Below are 17,095 nucleotides of genomic sequence, written 5' to 3' on the forward strand. Positions count from 1 at the left end.
GGATAGCTACCCACAGTGCAACGCTCCGGAAGTCGACGCTAGCCTCGGTACATGGATGCACACCGCCGAATTAATGTGCTTACTGTGGCCGCGTGCACTCGACTTTATACAATCTGTTTCCAAAAATCGGTTTCTGTAAATTCAGAATAATCCCATAGTGTAGACATACCCATAGAAACCAAAATTGATTCACGCTAATAAAACATTCCTTTTTTTCTGAGCAATCAGGCCATATTTATAACTCCCCTTCCAATACTATAATTTGTAACTTTAAATGTGCAAATTCTTTTTTTTTTAATAATGTGGAGTACAAACTTGTAAGGATCCAAACCTATAAGTCTTTCTACACAGCATGTGTAACTCATATAACATTTTCATAACTGAAAGGGACATTATCAACCTTTAAATCCTTCCTCAAATATTTGTGCCTGCTTTTAAGAAAAAAAGAAATAACAGCTACCTGAAAAGATTTGAGGAGTGGGAAATCACTATTTTTTTCTAATTTGTTTACTTGTGAATTTTAGAGTACTTTGTGTATACTCAGTTTCACTATTTCCCAAGTAGAGTTAGTTAGTCAATTTAAAGCAGTAGTGACAATAAAAAACATTTTAAAGTGACAAAATCCACAAGAAATGAGACGGGGAAGTCAGTGTCAGGTAAAACGGTATTACGTGGAACTATTTTAATTCACTAGATTTCAAGTGAATGAGGTCCCTGTAAATTTCAAACACTTCACTTCATATTATCTTCTAATCCAGTAGAGAAAACAACTAACTTGACAAATTTTGTGCCAATACTTCAGCACACAAACTAATATAGAGATATTGATTTCTACTGGGGTCAGCACCAACGTCAGGGTTGGACTGAATCATTTAAAAAAAAATTAATCTGAGGGATGCCAGATTCTGCCAGTCTTTTTTATTCTTGTTTGTTTCTTTGGGGTTCTTGTTACAGGGTTGGCCAAAATTTGAGTATCTTTTCTTTAGTTAACAAGGGTGTATTACAGCTAGATGTAACCTGGATCCACCATAATGTTTGCTCCTCTCCCCCAGGGCAGTTAACATTATGTTCTACACTTGCTGATTCAGAGTTACAGACAGCTCTTGGGCTCTGACTGCCCCCTTGAGGTAGGTCATGATATGACCCAACCTGAAAGGGATGCCAGGGTTCATCTTCTCTTGTCTTTGTGTTGGCAGCGGTGACTAGCCAGCAGTGATTAGATATGAATTGCTTAGTGCTTCTGTTGCAGCCCTCGCTAGACCAGTGGTTCCCAAACTTGTTCTGCCGCTTGTGCAGGGAAAGCCCCTCAGCCCACCACTGGGAGCCACGATCAGGCGAACCTGCAGACGCAGCAGGTAAACAAACCGGCCCGGCCCGCCAGGGGCTTTCCCTGCACAAGTGGCAGAATAAGTTTGAGAACCACTGCTCTAGACCAAATAGTCCTGGTCCCAAGGATCCCTTCTTTGTCAATTAATAGCATAACTGATCATTTTGGGGGAATTCCGTTTAGTGGACTGAGTCCACACACTGTGCCCTGCTAGTGAAAGCCCATGGAACCCAGGCTGTCTGTCACCATTGGCAGCAAATCTGCTCAGTGGGGGACAGTAGTGCAGACTAACAACAACCCCCCATACTAAGAACCCTGAAGCCAATGAGCACAGTTTAGAAATGGGAAGGGCACATTTAAACAGGTTCAAAATAGCCAGTGCCACTGATTTTAGAGATTTTGCACAATCCCTAGCATAGACGCTTTATGCTGAGGCAAAGCAGGGCTCACATTGTTGCAACTTAATTTAGTATGTTTCAAGATTGAGCTGTCATCTATACCCCACTTTGAACATATGCAGCACGGCTACATTAAGAGTGTGCACTTGTGTAACTACAACAATGTTATTTTAGTGTTCACAAAGCCTCAGACTTCAAGTACTTCTTTGCTAGAGGTTAGATTTCCCAAAATAATTTCAAAGAGGTGTCAACTCAAATGGGTTCGACTTCCTAGAACATATACACATGCACGTACACACACACACAAAAACACACACTTTATATTAGAGGTGGTGAAAAATCGGACACATTTTCAACCAGAAATAGTTTTTTGACTAAAATGAAAATGTTCAAGGAAAATTTCTGGGGAAAAAAGAACTCACAAAATATAATTAAGCATTTTTTACTAGCTTTTCCTTACCTAACAAGGAAGTATTATCCCTGCTTTAAATGTTAACCTCAACTTTGTTTTAGATATAGAGCAAATGTGGCACTTCCATAGCGGTACAGTATACAAAATGAAGTATTCTATAATATATCACCTGCTAAACAGGCATATGAGGGAAATTTAAGGACAGGGGGTAGGCTCAGCAGAGGATTTCTTTGCTTTTGTTGGTTAGGTAACATATACTAATTTTGCTGGATCTAACAGTCAGCAATTTATAGCAATTAAGTTGGGGGGGGGTTGGCTCCCCCCGCCCAGTGCTTTATGCTGTCATGTATCTTTAAACAAATTAATAAATAAACAAACTGCAATCACTCAAGTGTGAGTTTGTTCTTATTTACTTATCCCACAGCACATAAAATAAACAGCAGTTAAACCAATTCAGTCTAACTCTTTTAAACTTAATTTAAAACCTGGATTCAGATTACCAAAGCTGTTCCATTCAATTTTACTTCACACTGCATGGTCCTGATTTGACAGATCATTTAGGATTCATTTTACTATGTTACTGCTGTAAAATAGCTGATAAAAACACAGCTGTGTTTTAAATATTACAGAATTCATAGTCAGCTATAAAAACACAACCTGTTTTTTTCCTGCTATGTCACTCCAAGTCTTTTCCTTAACCTCTATATCACTAGCAACAGAATAGATTAAATTAAAAAGCTTGACTGACATTTCATAAAGCACCAGCAAGTGGTATATTGTCATTTCCAGTCACATTATGTAAGGCTGATCAATTAAAGAAAATTGCAGCTTTAAAGAGTTCTAAATGAAGCATGGGCATGCATTATTTAGCATGACTTATTAAAAGTATCACTGAAACAGCTACTAGTTCTTTAGTAAGTGGCATTTTTTCCTAAGTCATTCCTGAAAAGCATATAATTTTATCTCACTAATATAATTCCTAACTTCAGAAAACATATCAATACAATTATCACAAGTAATCATTTCTATTGATATTTGAATTGGGGCATCTATAAATTATGAATATATAAAAAAACAGACAAAATAATTAATGTCATGAACCTGAACATTTTAAACTGCCATTATAAATATCTCAGTGATATAAATTTAGTAATGAGAATGTGTCTGGGCCAACTGACAAATTGTTGAACTGCCAGATTTATAAAGTCCGGAAATATCATTGGGTATGGGCGTTAAGATGATGTGAAGGGTTTCATATTTACCAAATAACTCATTGATTAACTCCATATCCAGATGGCACCTAGGTCTTTAACCATTGGACTATTTACTCCCACTTTCAAATCTATAAAAACTAATGCCAGAACATATTTTTCCTTTTTTCTTTTAAATGGAAACTGAGCCAGAAGTCACATTTCTTCCTACTATTTAAATAACAAAAAAATATTCTAAAAATGTCAAATTTGTTAAGAAACACTATTTTCTTTTTGTTGAGAGTGAGATACATATAGTAAGTATTTACTAATAATAGTCTTCTTATGCTAAAACATCTCTACAGACACCAGGAGTGGAACAGCTTCACCATTCATTTCTGTCCATGACTTGTTCTTCCATTAAGCCCACCATGGTCACGTTCCTGCATATGATGTCCCACCATCTAGTCGATGGTCGATCTCTAGGTCGAACTGATCTGGGTTATGTTTTCTTTTTTTTTTTTTTTTGGCATTCCATCATCTGTTTGTCTTCCATAGTATTCCCATCATTTCAATCTTTTCAATTGCAGCCAATCCCATACCCTGATTTCATGTCCTACTCTCTCTCTTTATTTGTCTGAAAATTATTCCACTTTATACCTGCCATCTTCCAAAGAACTCTCATCTCTATGGTCTCAAGTCTCCTGTTGGCTGTTTCAATTAATATTAAAAGTAATATTTTAATGTAAAAATAATCTGTCACTCAGCAAGTTTCCCCTTTTCATTTCCAAGCCATACTCCTGGATTATAGTCAGAAGGGCATTTTGAAAGAGACTTTCTAAAAATCACTCATATGTCTCATAATTTGGTTTTCAACTAATATTTTTGTAAAGCAACACCTAGGATTACTACATAACTGAAAGATTCAAGGGGAACTATTTTTCTATATTTTTCCATTTGGGGTAAAAATTTCAAAAGTAATAAGCAATTTAGAATCCTAATTCCCATTGCAAGTTAATGACTCTTTTGCTATGGAGTGGCCTGCCCATGCAGAGCATGTTGGAGCCTTAGTTTATTTCACTGTAGTTAAATTCCCTTATTGGGATATATGACAGCACTTTTGAAATACTCAGTTACACTGTTCCATTATAGTCAGGTTTTCTTTTTTCTGTCGTGGAACTGGGAACCTGGCAGGCTTGAAAGCCCTGGCCTGTGGATTGCCCCAGGCCTGGGCTTCCCTGACTCTGAGGCAGTACAAATAGTGTGACTCCCCCAGAGGTACAGACCCTGGGAGGTGCTGATATAAAACTCACATTCTTGTCAGTTTCATGGCTGCTATGGAATAGCTGTGCTGAAACTGACATATGTGTCAATTGTTTGCAGTGTTGTAGCTATATTGGTCCCAAGATATGAGAAAAACAAGGTAGGTGAAGTAATAGCTTTTCCAGGACCAACTTCTGTTGGTGGAAGTACAAACTTTTGAGATTCACAGAGCTCTTCCTCAGGTCAAGGGAAGGTAACCAGAGTGTCCAAGGTGAAGCAGATTGCTAAGCATAAGGGGTTCACACATGTTTTAGGAAACCACTTAAAATGAAGTGGACAGTTAACACCTCTGCAGTCATAGGACAAAGGACATTTTACATGTTTCCTAATCTACACAAACAAGGGAACCATGCAGACCCATTATATCTGGCCACTGTATTCTTGCAAAAGAAATATCAGAACTCACAGAAACCACCTTCAAACTACTCACATCACAAAAGGGCCATTTCCTGCAGGATACAACACACTTCCTCCAGAAACTCCACAACATTAATAACTTTCCTCAGAACACCATCCTTGCCACAATGTATGTTCCTTCCTATACACCAATGTTCCTCACCATGACAGCATTACTACCTGCTTCAAATATCTACAAGACAATGAACAACACTCAGAAATCCACCCCCAAGTACATTGCCAAAATCATCCATTTCATCCTCACGCATAACAACTTTACATTTAACAACAAACACTTTGTCCAAAACATGGGAATAGGCACAGGTGCTAGGATGACTATCCAATATGCCAGAATCCTGTTATAGTCTTGGCCTTCACAACATCCTCTGAGAAACAATTCCACAGGTTGACTCTGCGTTGTGTGTTTAAAATGTGTTTACGGAAAATTTAGGGACCTTTCCAGATTTTCACATTTGTTTAATGATCAATGAAGTGGAGCCTATTATCCTTCTAATTCTTTACTCAGTTAGGCACTGTACACATCTTTTGGCTATCCATGTGAAAAGTTCTGCAATTTGTAGAAAATTGTCTTACCTATCATGTCGGCTATCTCCTCTTTTCATCTCCTCAACCTTCTTCATGTTTAGTCTTTTCATAATGCTTCTCCCAAAATCATCTTTTCTGGCCATTGCCTCCATCACATCATCCCTTCTAAGTCACTTCCCTGACTCCCAATTGCATGGTACATAAAATCAGTATTTCTTATCCTTGTTTTCAAGGCACTTCATCACAACCTCTGCCTGCACCTTTGACCTGGTCGCATTTCATGTTTTTCCATGCCCTTCCATCTCTCCTATTGATACATATCAGGGCAAGTGTCTATATACGTGCAGGAGTATGGCCATGATCCCACCTCTCCTATGCATAGCTAGTCAGCCCTGTGCACTCCATAAAAACTTGTATAGCATAACTCTTTTGCTTTCCCCCAAACAATTGAATGGCACTTGATTTGCCCAGTCTCTATTCCCTTCCAGTCTGACACTTTTATTCTGAGCTCAAACACTGTAATGACTCAGATCATTTAGATAAACAAAATAGCCTGTTCCAATGCCTTAGCGATACAAGAATATTTGGTGTTCTCCTCTGGGGAAGGAAATCTTTCATAGATTCTTCCACATCTATTTGTGTAATGCAACGTCCCTGGGTGAGTGTAACATAAGGAATCCCTTATATCAACTGGCAGAGGGCATAAGGGATGCATAGGAGTTTACAGGTATACCTTGGGTCTGATATCTACATAATAATGTGTCAAAGGGTGGCATGTGAGATCTCTGCAAATAGCCAGTAATGCACTGGTTGTACTAATCATTGTGAGATGTATGGCTGGATTATATTTATTTAAGGAGCTATTCATCTATACTAAAAACTATGTCATTAAAGTATGTACGTTAAGACAAATCACCAGAAGGTGATAAACAGGTTCTGTTCAGGCAAGGGGTAGGAGACACCTATCTCTGTGGCTGACCATTATGTAGCATGTATCTTACAATGTGAGTCTATTTGTATATGGAGCCAAATCTACAGGAAAGAAATGTACTGGGGTGGGACTGGGGGTGGGAGGGGACAACAACCAGCAGGTGGGGACAGGGATGGTGAGGTGTGCATCTTGTTTACGAGTAAAGACAATGGATTGATTGAATATGTAGGGGTACAGAGGTGTACCCAGTATCCTTCATCTAGGGGAGAAACTGCCAGTGTGCTTATCTTATGAACAGAGATCACAGTCACTCTGGTGGTTAATCACTGGGAAAAAGACTTTGGGTGAGCTAAATTTTATTAGATCAGGAAAGTATCTTCTTCATTAAGTTTAAAGTCTAGCCGGCATAGTATAATTGTATTTTATATGTAACCCAAAGTTTCCATTAACTCTGCCTGGTTCTTCTCTAGTCTCTCTTCTTTATTTAACAAAGTTATATTTGTTCTCACTATCAACATATCTAAGTACTGGTGTGCTCAGTGAGCGGTTATTCTGAGGCGAAATTGGTAAGCTGGTGTGTACTAGTCCTTTGGCTATTTGTAAATTCTGTGAGCATTCAGTGGACTAGGAACTGGACACCCAAAGGGGGATGCTCGGAGGTTGGAGCATGCCTTGTCCTTGCCTGAAGAGGGACAGCAGAGCCTGCAGAGACTGAAAGGGGAGTGTAATGCTGTCTGGAGTGGCTCACTACTGTGAGTGCCTACCTCAGAGCAGACTATCAGAAAACATGGCAGACACCCTAAACGGGTGGTATGTTCTATAATTAGATTTCACCAAGCCAGTAACAAATGCGAACTCATGGATCTCTATACCAGTCTTAGCATAGAGTCACAGACAGTCCCCTTAGACTCTTGAGTCTATTTGCCACCCAGAAAACCAGACTTTGTGATAAATGGTCACTTACACCAAAAATCACCCCACATCCAGGTTGTTCCCAGTCCCAAGAGACCAATCTCTTACCTTAGATCAACTAGTACCTTAGATCTTGCACTAAAGACAACTCTGGTAGCCAATTCTATAGTAAACTTACTAAAGGTTTACTAGCTAAGAAAAAAGGAATGAGAGTTATTGAGAGGACTTAGCAGTTCTTTCAGTAGAAAATGAATAAGCAAGAATAAGCAAGAAAATGAATAAGCAAGAAAAGTTGATCAAAGCTGACCAAGAAGGTAGAAAACAATGGTTTTAGTTAAAATTTGCATAAGTGTGTAAATGGAACTTTTCTTCGTATAGATTGCTTGCATGTTGTGTGTTTATTTATGGGTAAGATGCATACGTTATGATTTTCCAAGATGGTAAAAATAAGCAAAATTTTAGCTTTCAGAATCAGGAAGGAGGCCCTTTTGGTCAACTGTTTATTATTTTTGTTTACATAGCCCCGAAAAGTGTTCTGGATGCTTTATAGAACAAATGAGAGATTTTTGATGTGACCAAGATAACACCTATTTGGGAGGGAATAGTGAAGGAAGGAGGAAGAGGAGATCATATGGCTATTCACAGTTTAGATAAGTGACTCATCTGACCTGACACACATAAATGAGAAGTTATACTAATATTTTAATGTCTGGTAGGTTCTGCAGAAATAGACAAAAGTTAATTTCCAAAAACTTGCCATCTCTGACCAGGGGACAATTCTATTCATGTTTTTCTTCCCATTCAGACCCTTCCACTCAGTGGGGAGACCAGAAAAGTATTTAGCTCTGAACCTCAATCAGACCTTTTACATGACGACTTCTTTTCCCTACTACTAACGCAAGATAAACTACTTTTTAAAAATCTTTTTATTCACTATTGAATCACTTCCACCTCCTTAATTTCTCACTCATCTCTATACATTGAGCATCTTCTTGATTAAATACTTTTCCCAGATGTATATTCCAATCACCCCCTTTAATTTTGGAACCCGATTAATTACTTATTTGATCCCTTTTGCCCTTCCTGGCTCATAGCTGCCTATATCTTTAGTTTACCTCTTATTTTATGTACTCTTTATTTCCCTCCCATAATTATGTTTCCTTAGACAATAATTCCCTATATGTACTTTTCTTCACCTTAATTATTTTCATAGTCTGATGGAAAGCCTACAAATGTAAGCTCACTAACCCAATTTGTATTCCTAGTGTCAGCTTCAGAAAAATCTAGACTCATACAAATATAATCAACTAGAGATTCTTAAAAAAAATATACTAGGTCCTTTTTAGAAGTAGTGACATATCATAAATCCGCAGCTAGTATAGTTACTGAAGAAAACGATATTACATTTTTAAAACATTACAGAGTTGTACTTTACTATTTCACACTAGAGCTTGAATGAATCCTTCTGGTTCACACAACATATACTAAAGTTTTCCTTTTGCGCAAATCAGATATTTATCTCAAACTGTACATTTGTAAATTGTTCATTTCCCCCCCCAGAACAAAAAAGTGAGCACTTTTGGGAAATGAAAAGGGGGCTACTGGTTATTTTGTGGGCTCTTATTTGAGGCCTTATCACCCAAATGTAGGCTTGTAGAAGGGGAAGACAGTAGTTTGGAAGGGGAAAGAGAGAAATGAGATATAACATGTATACATTTTTCATTAAATACATGCACAGAGTTGGAGATGGTGGAGGAAGAGAGCAATGGAGAGAAGGGTTGAGATGTGTGCTGAGTCAGGAAGTGGAGGAAGATGTGAAGTGAAGTATAAGAAGTGCAACACATGTGGCATTGGTGACAAATCAGGTTGGAAACAAACACAATATAAACATTTTTTTAAAAAATAGGTACCCCATTTCATACAGTGTTGATGTTCTGCATTCAAATATGTAATGTGCTACCACTGCTCCAAGCCTGCAAGCTCTGAGATAAGTAAGCATAGGATAGGTATCTTGCCCTTAAACAGGCACCTCCATGAACCATCACCTCTATAAAACTATAGTACTAGGCAACACTATTGCAGAACCATTATGTATATATGAATATCACATGTTGCAGTGTTTTGCACCATCTCTGTAGAATACCATCATACCTTTAACAAGGACATTCTGAACTCTGTGAAGAGAGGGATCAGGGTGCTACTGCTCAGAGATACAGGGAAACAATGCTACAAGCGCCGTATCAGGCATATGTGCCACAGCAGCAAGTTGAAAGAGCCAAAGAAGAGAAAGGCAGTAACAGCATAGTGATGGAGGTATGCTAGGGGGTGAGAGAGAGACGTTGGGGGGTGAGAGAGATCTTTGACCTAAATGAGCAAAAATGGAAGAGTAGAAGAAATGAAGGGATTTGGAGGCACACAACTGAAAGATTTGACCCTGCCAGCTGAACTTTGCAACATGTCTGCAACACCAGCCCTACATCACCTGGATATCAAGTTCTCCTATGGCAGGGGATTACTCAACTGACCACTCAGGCCAACTTTAAGGCTTTTTTGTGTGCTGTGTACTGGGGTCAAGATTCTAGGCTTTTGTTTGTGTGTCTTTTTTAAATGGATTTAATGTCAGTGCAGAAGGAGAAAAGTGCTTTGTGGGGATAGCTATCCAAGCATTCCCCTCCATCTTTTTGTATATGTGAACTGCCCAGTTAACCAATCCAGTAGTAGAAGAAATATCCATGACTATTCTGACTTACCTCATGAAAGCACATGGACAATTTTTAGCAGTGCTTCCACTTTTTGTCACGTGCCTGGTAACTCTCTCTTTTTCAGCTGTTTTCTAGCCTGCTGGCAAAGTGGTTTCCATTAAAAAGGAAATCTATCTAAAACTATTTTTTCTCATTGCACTATTATATTCCAGTGCCAGGAAAATCTGCCGTAGTCGAATTAACTTAAAATATGTTTTTTTTATGGCAGAGTAGCTAAGCTACCTCAAAACTACACACTAGCTAGACCTTCACTGTGCTGCCAGAATTCCTTGAATGACATCATATAATCTGCTCTGCAATTCTATTCCATAAAGTATCACTTGAGCACTATACTTTTAGTGATGTTGTTTGAAGCCTGCCACAACTGTTCAGAAAAGTGAATAGTTAACAAAATACAAGACTGAGGTTGCAATTTCCCCAGCCTGAGTCATGTATCTCTATTAGAAATGCCACTTTGTTCAGCAAGTACATAATTACTTGACAACAGTTGTTAATGCACCTGAAAATATTAAGGAAAGTAATTGCAAAAGTAGCAGAACATGGATTTTAAAATGCAGCAATCCAGTGTCTCTACTTATACAATTCAGTGCATCTTTTGAATAATTTCTCTGATGGGTGGGAAAAAGATCACTCCGTTACAGAAGGCCCATACAAGGCTCTGCAGTTCATTTAGTCCTTGCACTGCTTTAGAGAGGTTTTCAGGGCTTCATCTGACTCTTCTTCAATGGGGTGAATTCCATGGTATGGTTCACTTAGGTACAGAAGGTGCACTTAATTTCATTCCAGTTTTTAAAATACTCAGTTCCACTGATATTCCCTATACTTAAAATTGGAAATACAGCTAGAATTAGTAATATTTCTCAAAACAGAAGGTATTTAGAGCACCCTGCAGAGTATCAAAAAGAAAAGTGTTTTCAGACTGATGCTCAGTTAACACCATTAACTTAAAAAAGTTCAGACAGAAGTGTAAATTTTACCAACTATTATTGAAGAAAAAGATTACTACAGCTGACAGATTTGAAAAAAAGTCACACATTTTCTTCTTGTTTTCAATTTAAGAAAATACATGGAGTTCCCGTGCTGCTCCAAACTGAATATACATACACTGGATATGGTTGAAACTTTTGTGAGATTTGTCTTTATTAACAACTTAATAATCGAGATTTTTTTTCCTCCTTTTTTATAAATTTCACTATTTAGAGTACTTCTATATAGATTATTAAAGCTTTCAATGAAAGGTATTCTTGACAGAAACTATTACAGATGGGAATGGATTAAGAATTTGGGCTATTCTGGTCCTGATATAGCAGAAGTATAAAAAAAAAAAAAAAAAAGTCAGTACCTGCCAGCTATTTCTACACTATGACAAATGTTGGCAATCACCACTTTAATTGTGACCACTATCTGCGGTACTCACACAGAGTGAGCAAATTGATTTTTTTGTTTTGGTGGCCAAACTGAAAAATCCCCAAAAATTGTTTCACGTCAATTACAAATGTTTTTTTTTTTATTTTATTTTTTTTCTCATCAAACTGAAAAACATTCATGGGGGAGGGAGGGTGATTCGAACAAAATATTGTTTGACTCAAAACAAGTTTCCCTTTTTTTCTTTTTGATTGCTTTGTTTCATTTTGAGGTGGTTTATACCCTCTTTTAAAACTAAAATTAGCTAAATTTCTAAATGAAATCTCATTTTGAAACAAAAAGTCATAACATTTCAATTCAGAAATATTGAAACTAAACCTTTTGAAACTAAACAGTCCATTTTAAAATAAAATCTAGCAAAAACTATTCACCAATTTTGATCTGTATTCATTAATATGGTCGGCTGACTCCAAACTGCATTTTTGATGCATAAACTATTCATTTTTTAAAAATTGCCCAGGTCTACGTCTATCACTGTAATATCTGAGCACCTCACTGTCTTTAATGTATTTATCCACACCAAACCACTGAGAGTTAGGGAAGTACTATGAATCCCAATTTATACAGGGCTACAATTCCACCATTGCACAGGTTTATATTTTAGATAAAACAATATAGTTTAATGACATTAAGAAAAATAATGGTCAGTTAACACAGAACTAGTGAATTCAACAAGTTACGTTAGCATTACCTATAACCATCCTAAAATAAAAACATATTCTATTTCATCACTATCTTAGTCTTCTTTGTATTTATTTTAATTCATATAGGTAAATGTTTTCTCCATTAATTCACATTTTGTACCTCTGCAAAATGGAGCTGGAAAATCCCACGATGCACCATTTCCAGGACTCACAATACATGTTAACATTGCATGGCCCTCCAGGATGTAGCCTGAGATACAGCTATATCTAATTTTGTCTCCTATATTGAACCTTGATCCATGAAGTACTCCTTTAGGTATTTCTCCCGGGTTTCCACAAGTGTGGCTAGGTAGAACTGTTGAAATAAAAAGAAGATAAAAAAGTTACAGTTAAATCTTATGGGAAAATAGATAATTCATATTACATTATAAGTGACATAAAATCCTTACTGAATCACTGTTAAACACTTTTTTTTCTGCTTTGATTTCTAATATAAAAAAACCTGTAATTGAACCATGGAATGTTTTTTCACAAGAGGTAAGATTTACTATGGACCTCACCACTTTCACAACTACATTTCAAACTCAATCCTTGGAGTTAGCATTCTCTCAATAAGTTCTTCACACGTCCATTGACTCACACAGACAAACAACAAAATGCTATATAAATCAAGCTAATTCTCCCACAAGCTGGGACAGAATATTCTTAAATACTCCAGAAACTGTCAAATAGATAATCAGATGATGACACAATAGAGACAATATTCAAAATATTCCACGTATTAGAAGATTTCTTATTTTTAAGAAATAGCCTGCTCAATCTTGTTGACATCAATCTAGGAGTAGACAGAAAATGGGGAAATGACTAAAAAAATGATGTTAGAGTGGGGAGAATGGACAGAATTCTTACTTTTTTGCAGAAAAATCTCTACCATTTGAAAGCATTGTTCTTTTGATGCAGACTGTTTAAACTACCGATCAATTTTAGCAATGAATCCATCAACCTACAAAACAAGACCACCGTTTTGGTGACCTAGCAGTGGTCTCTATTTATATGTCTGTTGTTTTAGGAACAAAGATATAGGACCGGAACAGTCCTCCTGCATCTTGTCCAATCCCCTGCTATCAGAGTCAATCCCAAAACAATACAGCTAAAATTGTTTAAAACATTTAGTGTTGGAATTCTGTGTGTATATTTGACAGTTGTATTCAATGGAATATCCATTGGAATGTATGAAACATCAGAGTACATGAGGTAGATGCATTCAGCAGAAAAGTAGGAGCAAGGAATGGTTTAGTCTAATTCATGGTTCAGCTTCCAAATGTGTGTGTGGTGGTGGGAAAATCATTTAACCTCTCTGTTCAGTTTCCCCACTTGCAAAATAAAGACAGCAATTCTTACCTCACAGGGGTGTTGAGAGGATTAATTAGTTAATATCTGTACAGCACTTTGGAGACATAAAGCACTACATCAATGCTAATTACCCGGTATGTCCCACTGCATTAGACAAGTGCATTTGCTGGATGCATATCCCATGTTTTTCATCAGTATAGCCGTTAGCAGCATTGGCATTGAAATGGTCATAATTACACTTAACTCAAAACCCCATCAAAATATAGAAAGCAAGTTCAGATGCATTGATTTCTAAAACATTAAAATACTACTACTTTACACTTATGCAATTCTTTTCACCAGAGGCTCTCAAAGCACTTGACAAACATTAAATGTGGTAATTAAGTCACGCAACACTCTGGTGAGATAGGCAAATATTCTGCTTATTTTATAGATGGGTAGGTAAACTAAGCTACAGAGGGGTTATATGATTTTCTAAAAGCAGTGCAGTGAGTCAGTTGCAAGGCTGGGAATAAAACCTCCTGTCTCCTGCTTGAACCAATATGTCACACTAAGGTTATGTGCAACCAGAAAAGCTAGAAACTTCATTGTTTCCAGAATGAAGATCAAGCTTACAGAAAAACAACCCAGAAGATACCTTCATATCAACTAATTTCATAGATTCATAGGACTGGAAGGGAGCTTGCGATATCATCTAGACCAGCCCTGATAGATGTGTGTCTAACCTGTTCTTAAAAATCACTAGTCATGGAGATTCCACAACCTCCCTAGGCAATTTAGTCCACTGCTTAACTACCCTGACAGTTAGGAAGTTTTTCCTAATGTCCAACCTAAACTGCCCCTGCTGCAATTGAAGCCCATTGCTTCTTGTCCTATTCTCAGAGGTTAAGGAGCACATTTTTTCTCCCTCCTCCTTGTAAAAACCTTTCATGTACTTGAAAACTTATCATGCCCCTCTCAGTCTTCTCTTCTCCACAAACCCAATTTTTTCAATCTTCCCTCAGAGTTCATGTTTTCTAGACATTTAATCATTTTTGTTGCTCTTCTCTGGACTTTCTCCAATTTGTCCACATCTTTCCTGAACTGGACACAATACTACAGTTGAGGCCTTATCAGCACGAAGTAGAGAGGAACAATTACTTCTCGTGTCTTGCTTACAACACTCCTGCTAATATATCCCAGAATGATGGGTTTGGGGGTTTTTTTGCAACAGCGTTACACTGTTGACTCCCATTTAGCTTGTGATCCACTATGACCCCCAGATTTCTTTGTGCAGTACTCGTTCGTAGGCAGTCATTTCCTGTTTTGTATGTGTGCAGCTGATTGTTCCTTCCAAAGTGGAGTATTTTACATTTGTCCTTTATTGAATTTCTTCCTATTTACTTCAGACCATTTCTTCAGTTAGGATAAAAATTCAAAACAATCCTCCCAAGCAATCCCTCCCAGCTTGATATACTCCACAAACTTTATATGTGTACACTATGCCATTATCTAAATCACTGATGAAGATATTGAACAGAACTGGATCCAGAATCGATCCCTATGGGACCCCACTCAATATGCCCTTCCAGCTGGATCTGAACCGCTGATGATTATTCTCTGGGAACAGTTTTCCAATCAGTTATGCACCCACATTTTAATCTCTCCATCAAGGTTGTATTTCCCTAGTTTGTTTATGAGAAGGTCATGCAAGGCAGTACCAAATGCCTTACTAAAGTCAAGATATTCTACACCTACCACTTCCCTCCATCCACAAGGCTTGTTACTCTGTCAAAGAAATTGACAGATTGACATGATTTGTTCTTGCCAAATCCATGCTGACTGTTACTTATCACCTTATCTTCTAGGTGGTTGCAAACTGATTGCTTAATTATCTTTCTGGGTACTGAAGTTAAACTGATGGTCTGTAATTCTCTGGGTTGTTCTTATTCCCCGTTTTATAGATGGGCAAATATAGTGCAATTTTCCAGTCCTCTGGAATCTCCCCGGTCTTCTGTGACTTTTGAGATAATCTCTAATGGCTCAGGCGCCTCAGTCAGCTCCTTGAGTATCCCAAGATGAATTTCATCAGGCCCTGGTGACTTAAAGATATCTAAGTAATTTTTAGCTTGTTCTTTCTCCATTTAGGCGTCAGATCCTACCTCGTTTTCACTGTCATTCATTATGTTAGACGTCCAATCACTACTAAACTTTTTAGTGAAAAGTGAAACAAAAAAAATCATAGGTTTTGTGATGTTTGTTTAGATTGCACTTATTTATGGTGAAAAAATGTAAGGAAAGTCATATTTAATTATATGTAGGAAAAATGTAACACTAAAAGTGATGTATTTCACATAAATACAAGGTGAGGTCATTTTACAAGCTTAGAGTAATTGGCTGTGAATATAAACATTATAATGCATTATCACTCAGACTGATTTGTAAATTGGGTAATAAACACATTATACATTAACAAGTAATTTAATAGCTTTCCAAGTTAAGATGGCTATATTTAAAAAGATGATTTTTAGCAATGACTTTTGTTAGAAAATGGTTTGGGAAAACCAGAGCTGTCTTTGATCGTGCAAGACAGAATAGGTCAAACTTGCAGCAGTCCCTTTGTTTATTTCTCAGGACTTTTATTACATGGCTTAGATTCAGATTTATTACATGGCTTGGAAGCAAGAGCCTACCTGTTATTTTTCAAATGCAATTCTTAATACACAGAGTACTATAACAGTTGAAAAAAGTGGGCATATTTAGTCTACAGAAGAGAACACTCTGGGATGGACTTGATAACAGTTTTCAAATATGTAAGTTTATTGTAAAGAGGACTGATCAATTGTTCTCCATTTCCAAGGGTACGACGAGAGGTAATCAGCTCCGTTTGCACCAAGAGAGATTTAAGTTAGATATTGAGAAAAACTTTCTATTATAAGGATAATTAGACACTGGATTACATTACCAAGGGAGATTGTTGAATCCCTGTCATTGAAGGTTTATAAGAACAGATTAGACAGACACCTGTCAGGAATGATCTAGCTATACTTGGTCCTGCCTCAACACAGGGGACAGGAATAGATAACCTCTTGTGGTCCCTTCCAGTGCTACATTTCTATGACTCCATAATCTGTTGCAGTTTCAACATAGGTCAGTTTCTGTAGTACTGTTCGTACAACTCAGTTTCAAAGAATGGGTGTGCTATCTAAAAGGTACATTAATCATAGGTATCTTGTATTCTGACAAACTGCATTCTCAAGTAATAAGCTATCACAGCCAGTCTAAGGGTTATTTACACACCTGCCAAATATATATAATGGCTGGCACTGGCTAACACCTGACAAAATCATACTGCACCAACTCCACCTGCTCTCCATGTACAAAAGCTATTCTAAGGTATGACTTTTGTCAGACTATGGGGTTTTCCTAATTCTGCATCTGTGAAGAACCACTAGAAATAATGGGGCCTGATTTCTGAGGATGGCACATATTTTGCA

General features: G+C 37.4%; 1 protein-coding gene across 4 annotated transcripts in view; it reads right to left on the reverse strand.

The window, feature by feature from the left end:
* The window catches only part of CSMD1 (CUB and Sushi multiple domains 1), a 1,932,406-nt gene that overhangs the window by 1,038,877 nt on the left and 876,434 nt on the right, over positions 1–17,095 (reverse strand). For all 4 annotated transcript variants that reach the window (XM_008163737.4, XM_005289701.5, XM_065587776.1 and 1 more), the window contains one exon: positions 12,427–12,621. In XM_008163737.4, the coding sequence (XP_008161959.2) occupies positions 12,427–12,621 (195 nt within the window). The remainder of the gene's footprint in view (positions 1–12,426; positions 12,622–17,095) is intronic.

Source organism: Chrysemys picta, chromosome 3 (genome assembly GCF_011386835.1).
Source record: "Chrysemys picta bellii isolate R12L10 chromosome 3, ASM1138683v2, whole genome shotgun sequence".
In the NCBI taxonomy this organism is placed as follows: Eukaryota; Metazoa; Chordata; order Testudines; family Emydidae; genus Chrysemys; species Chrysemys picta.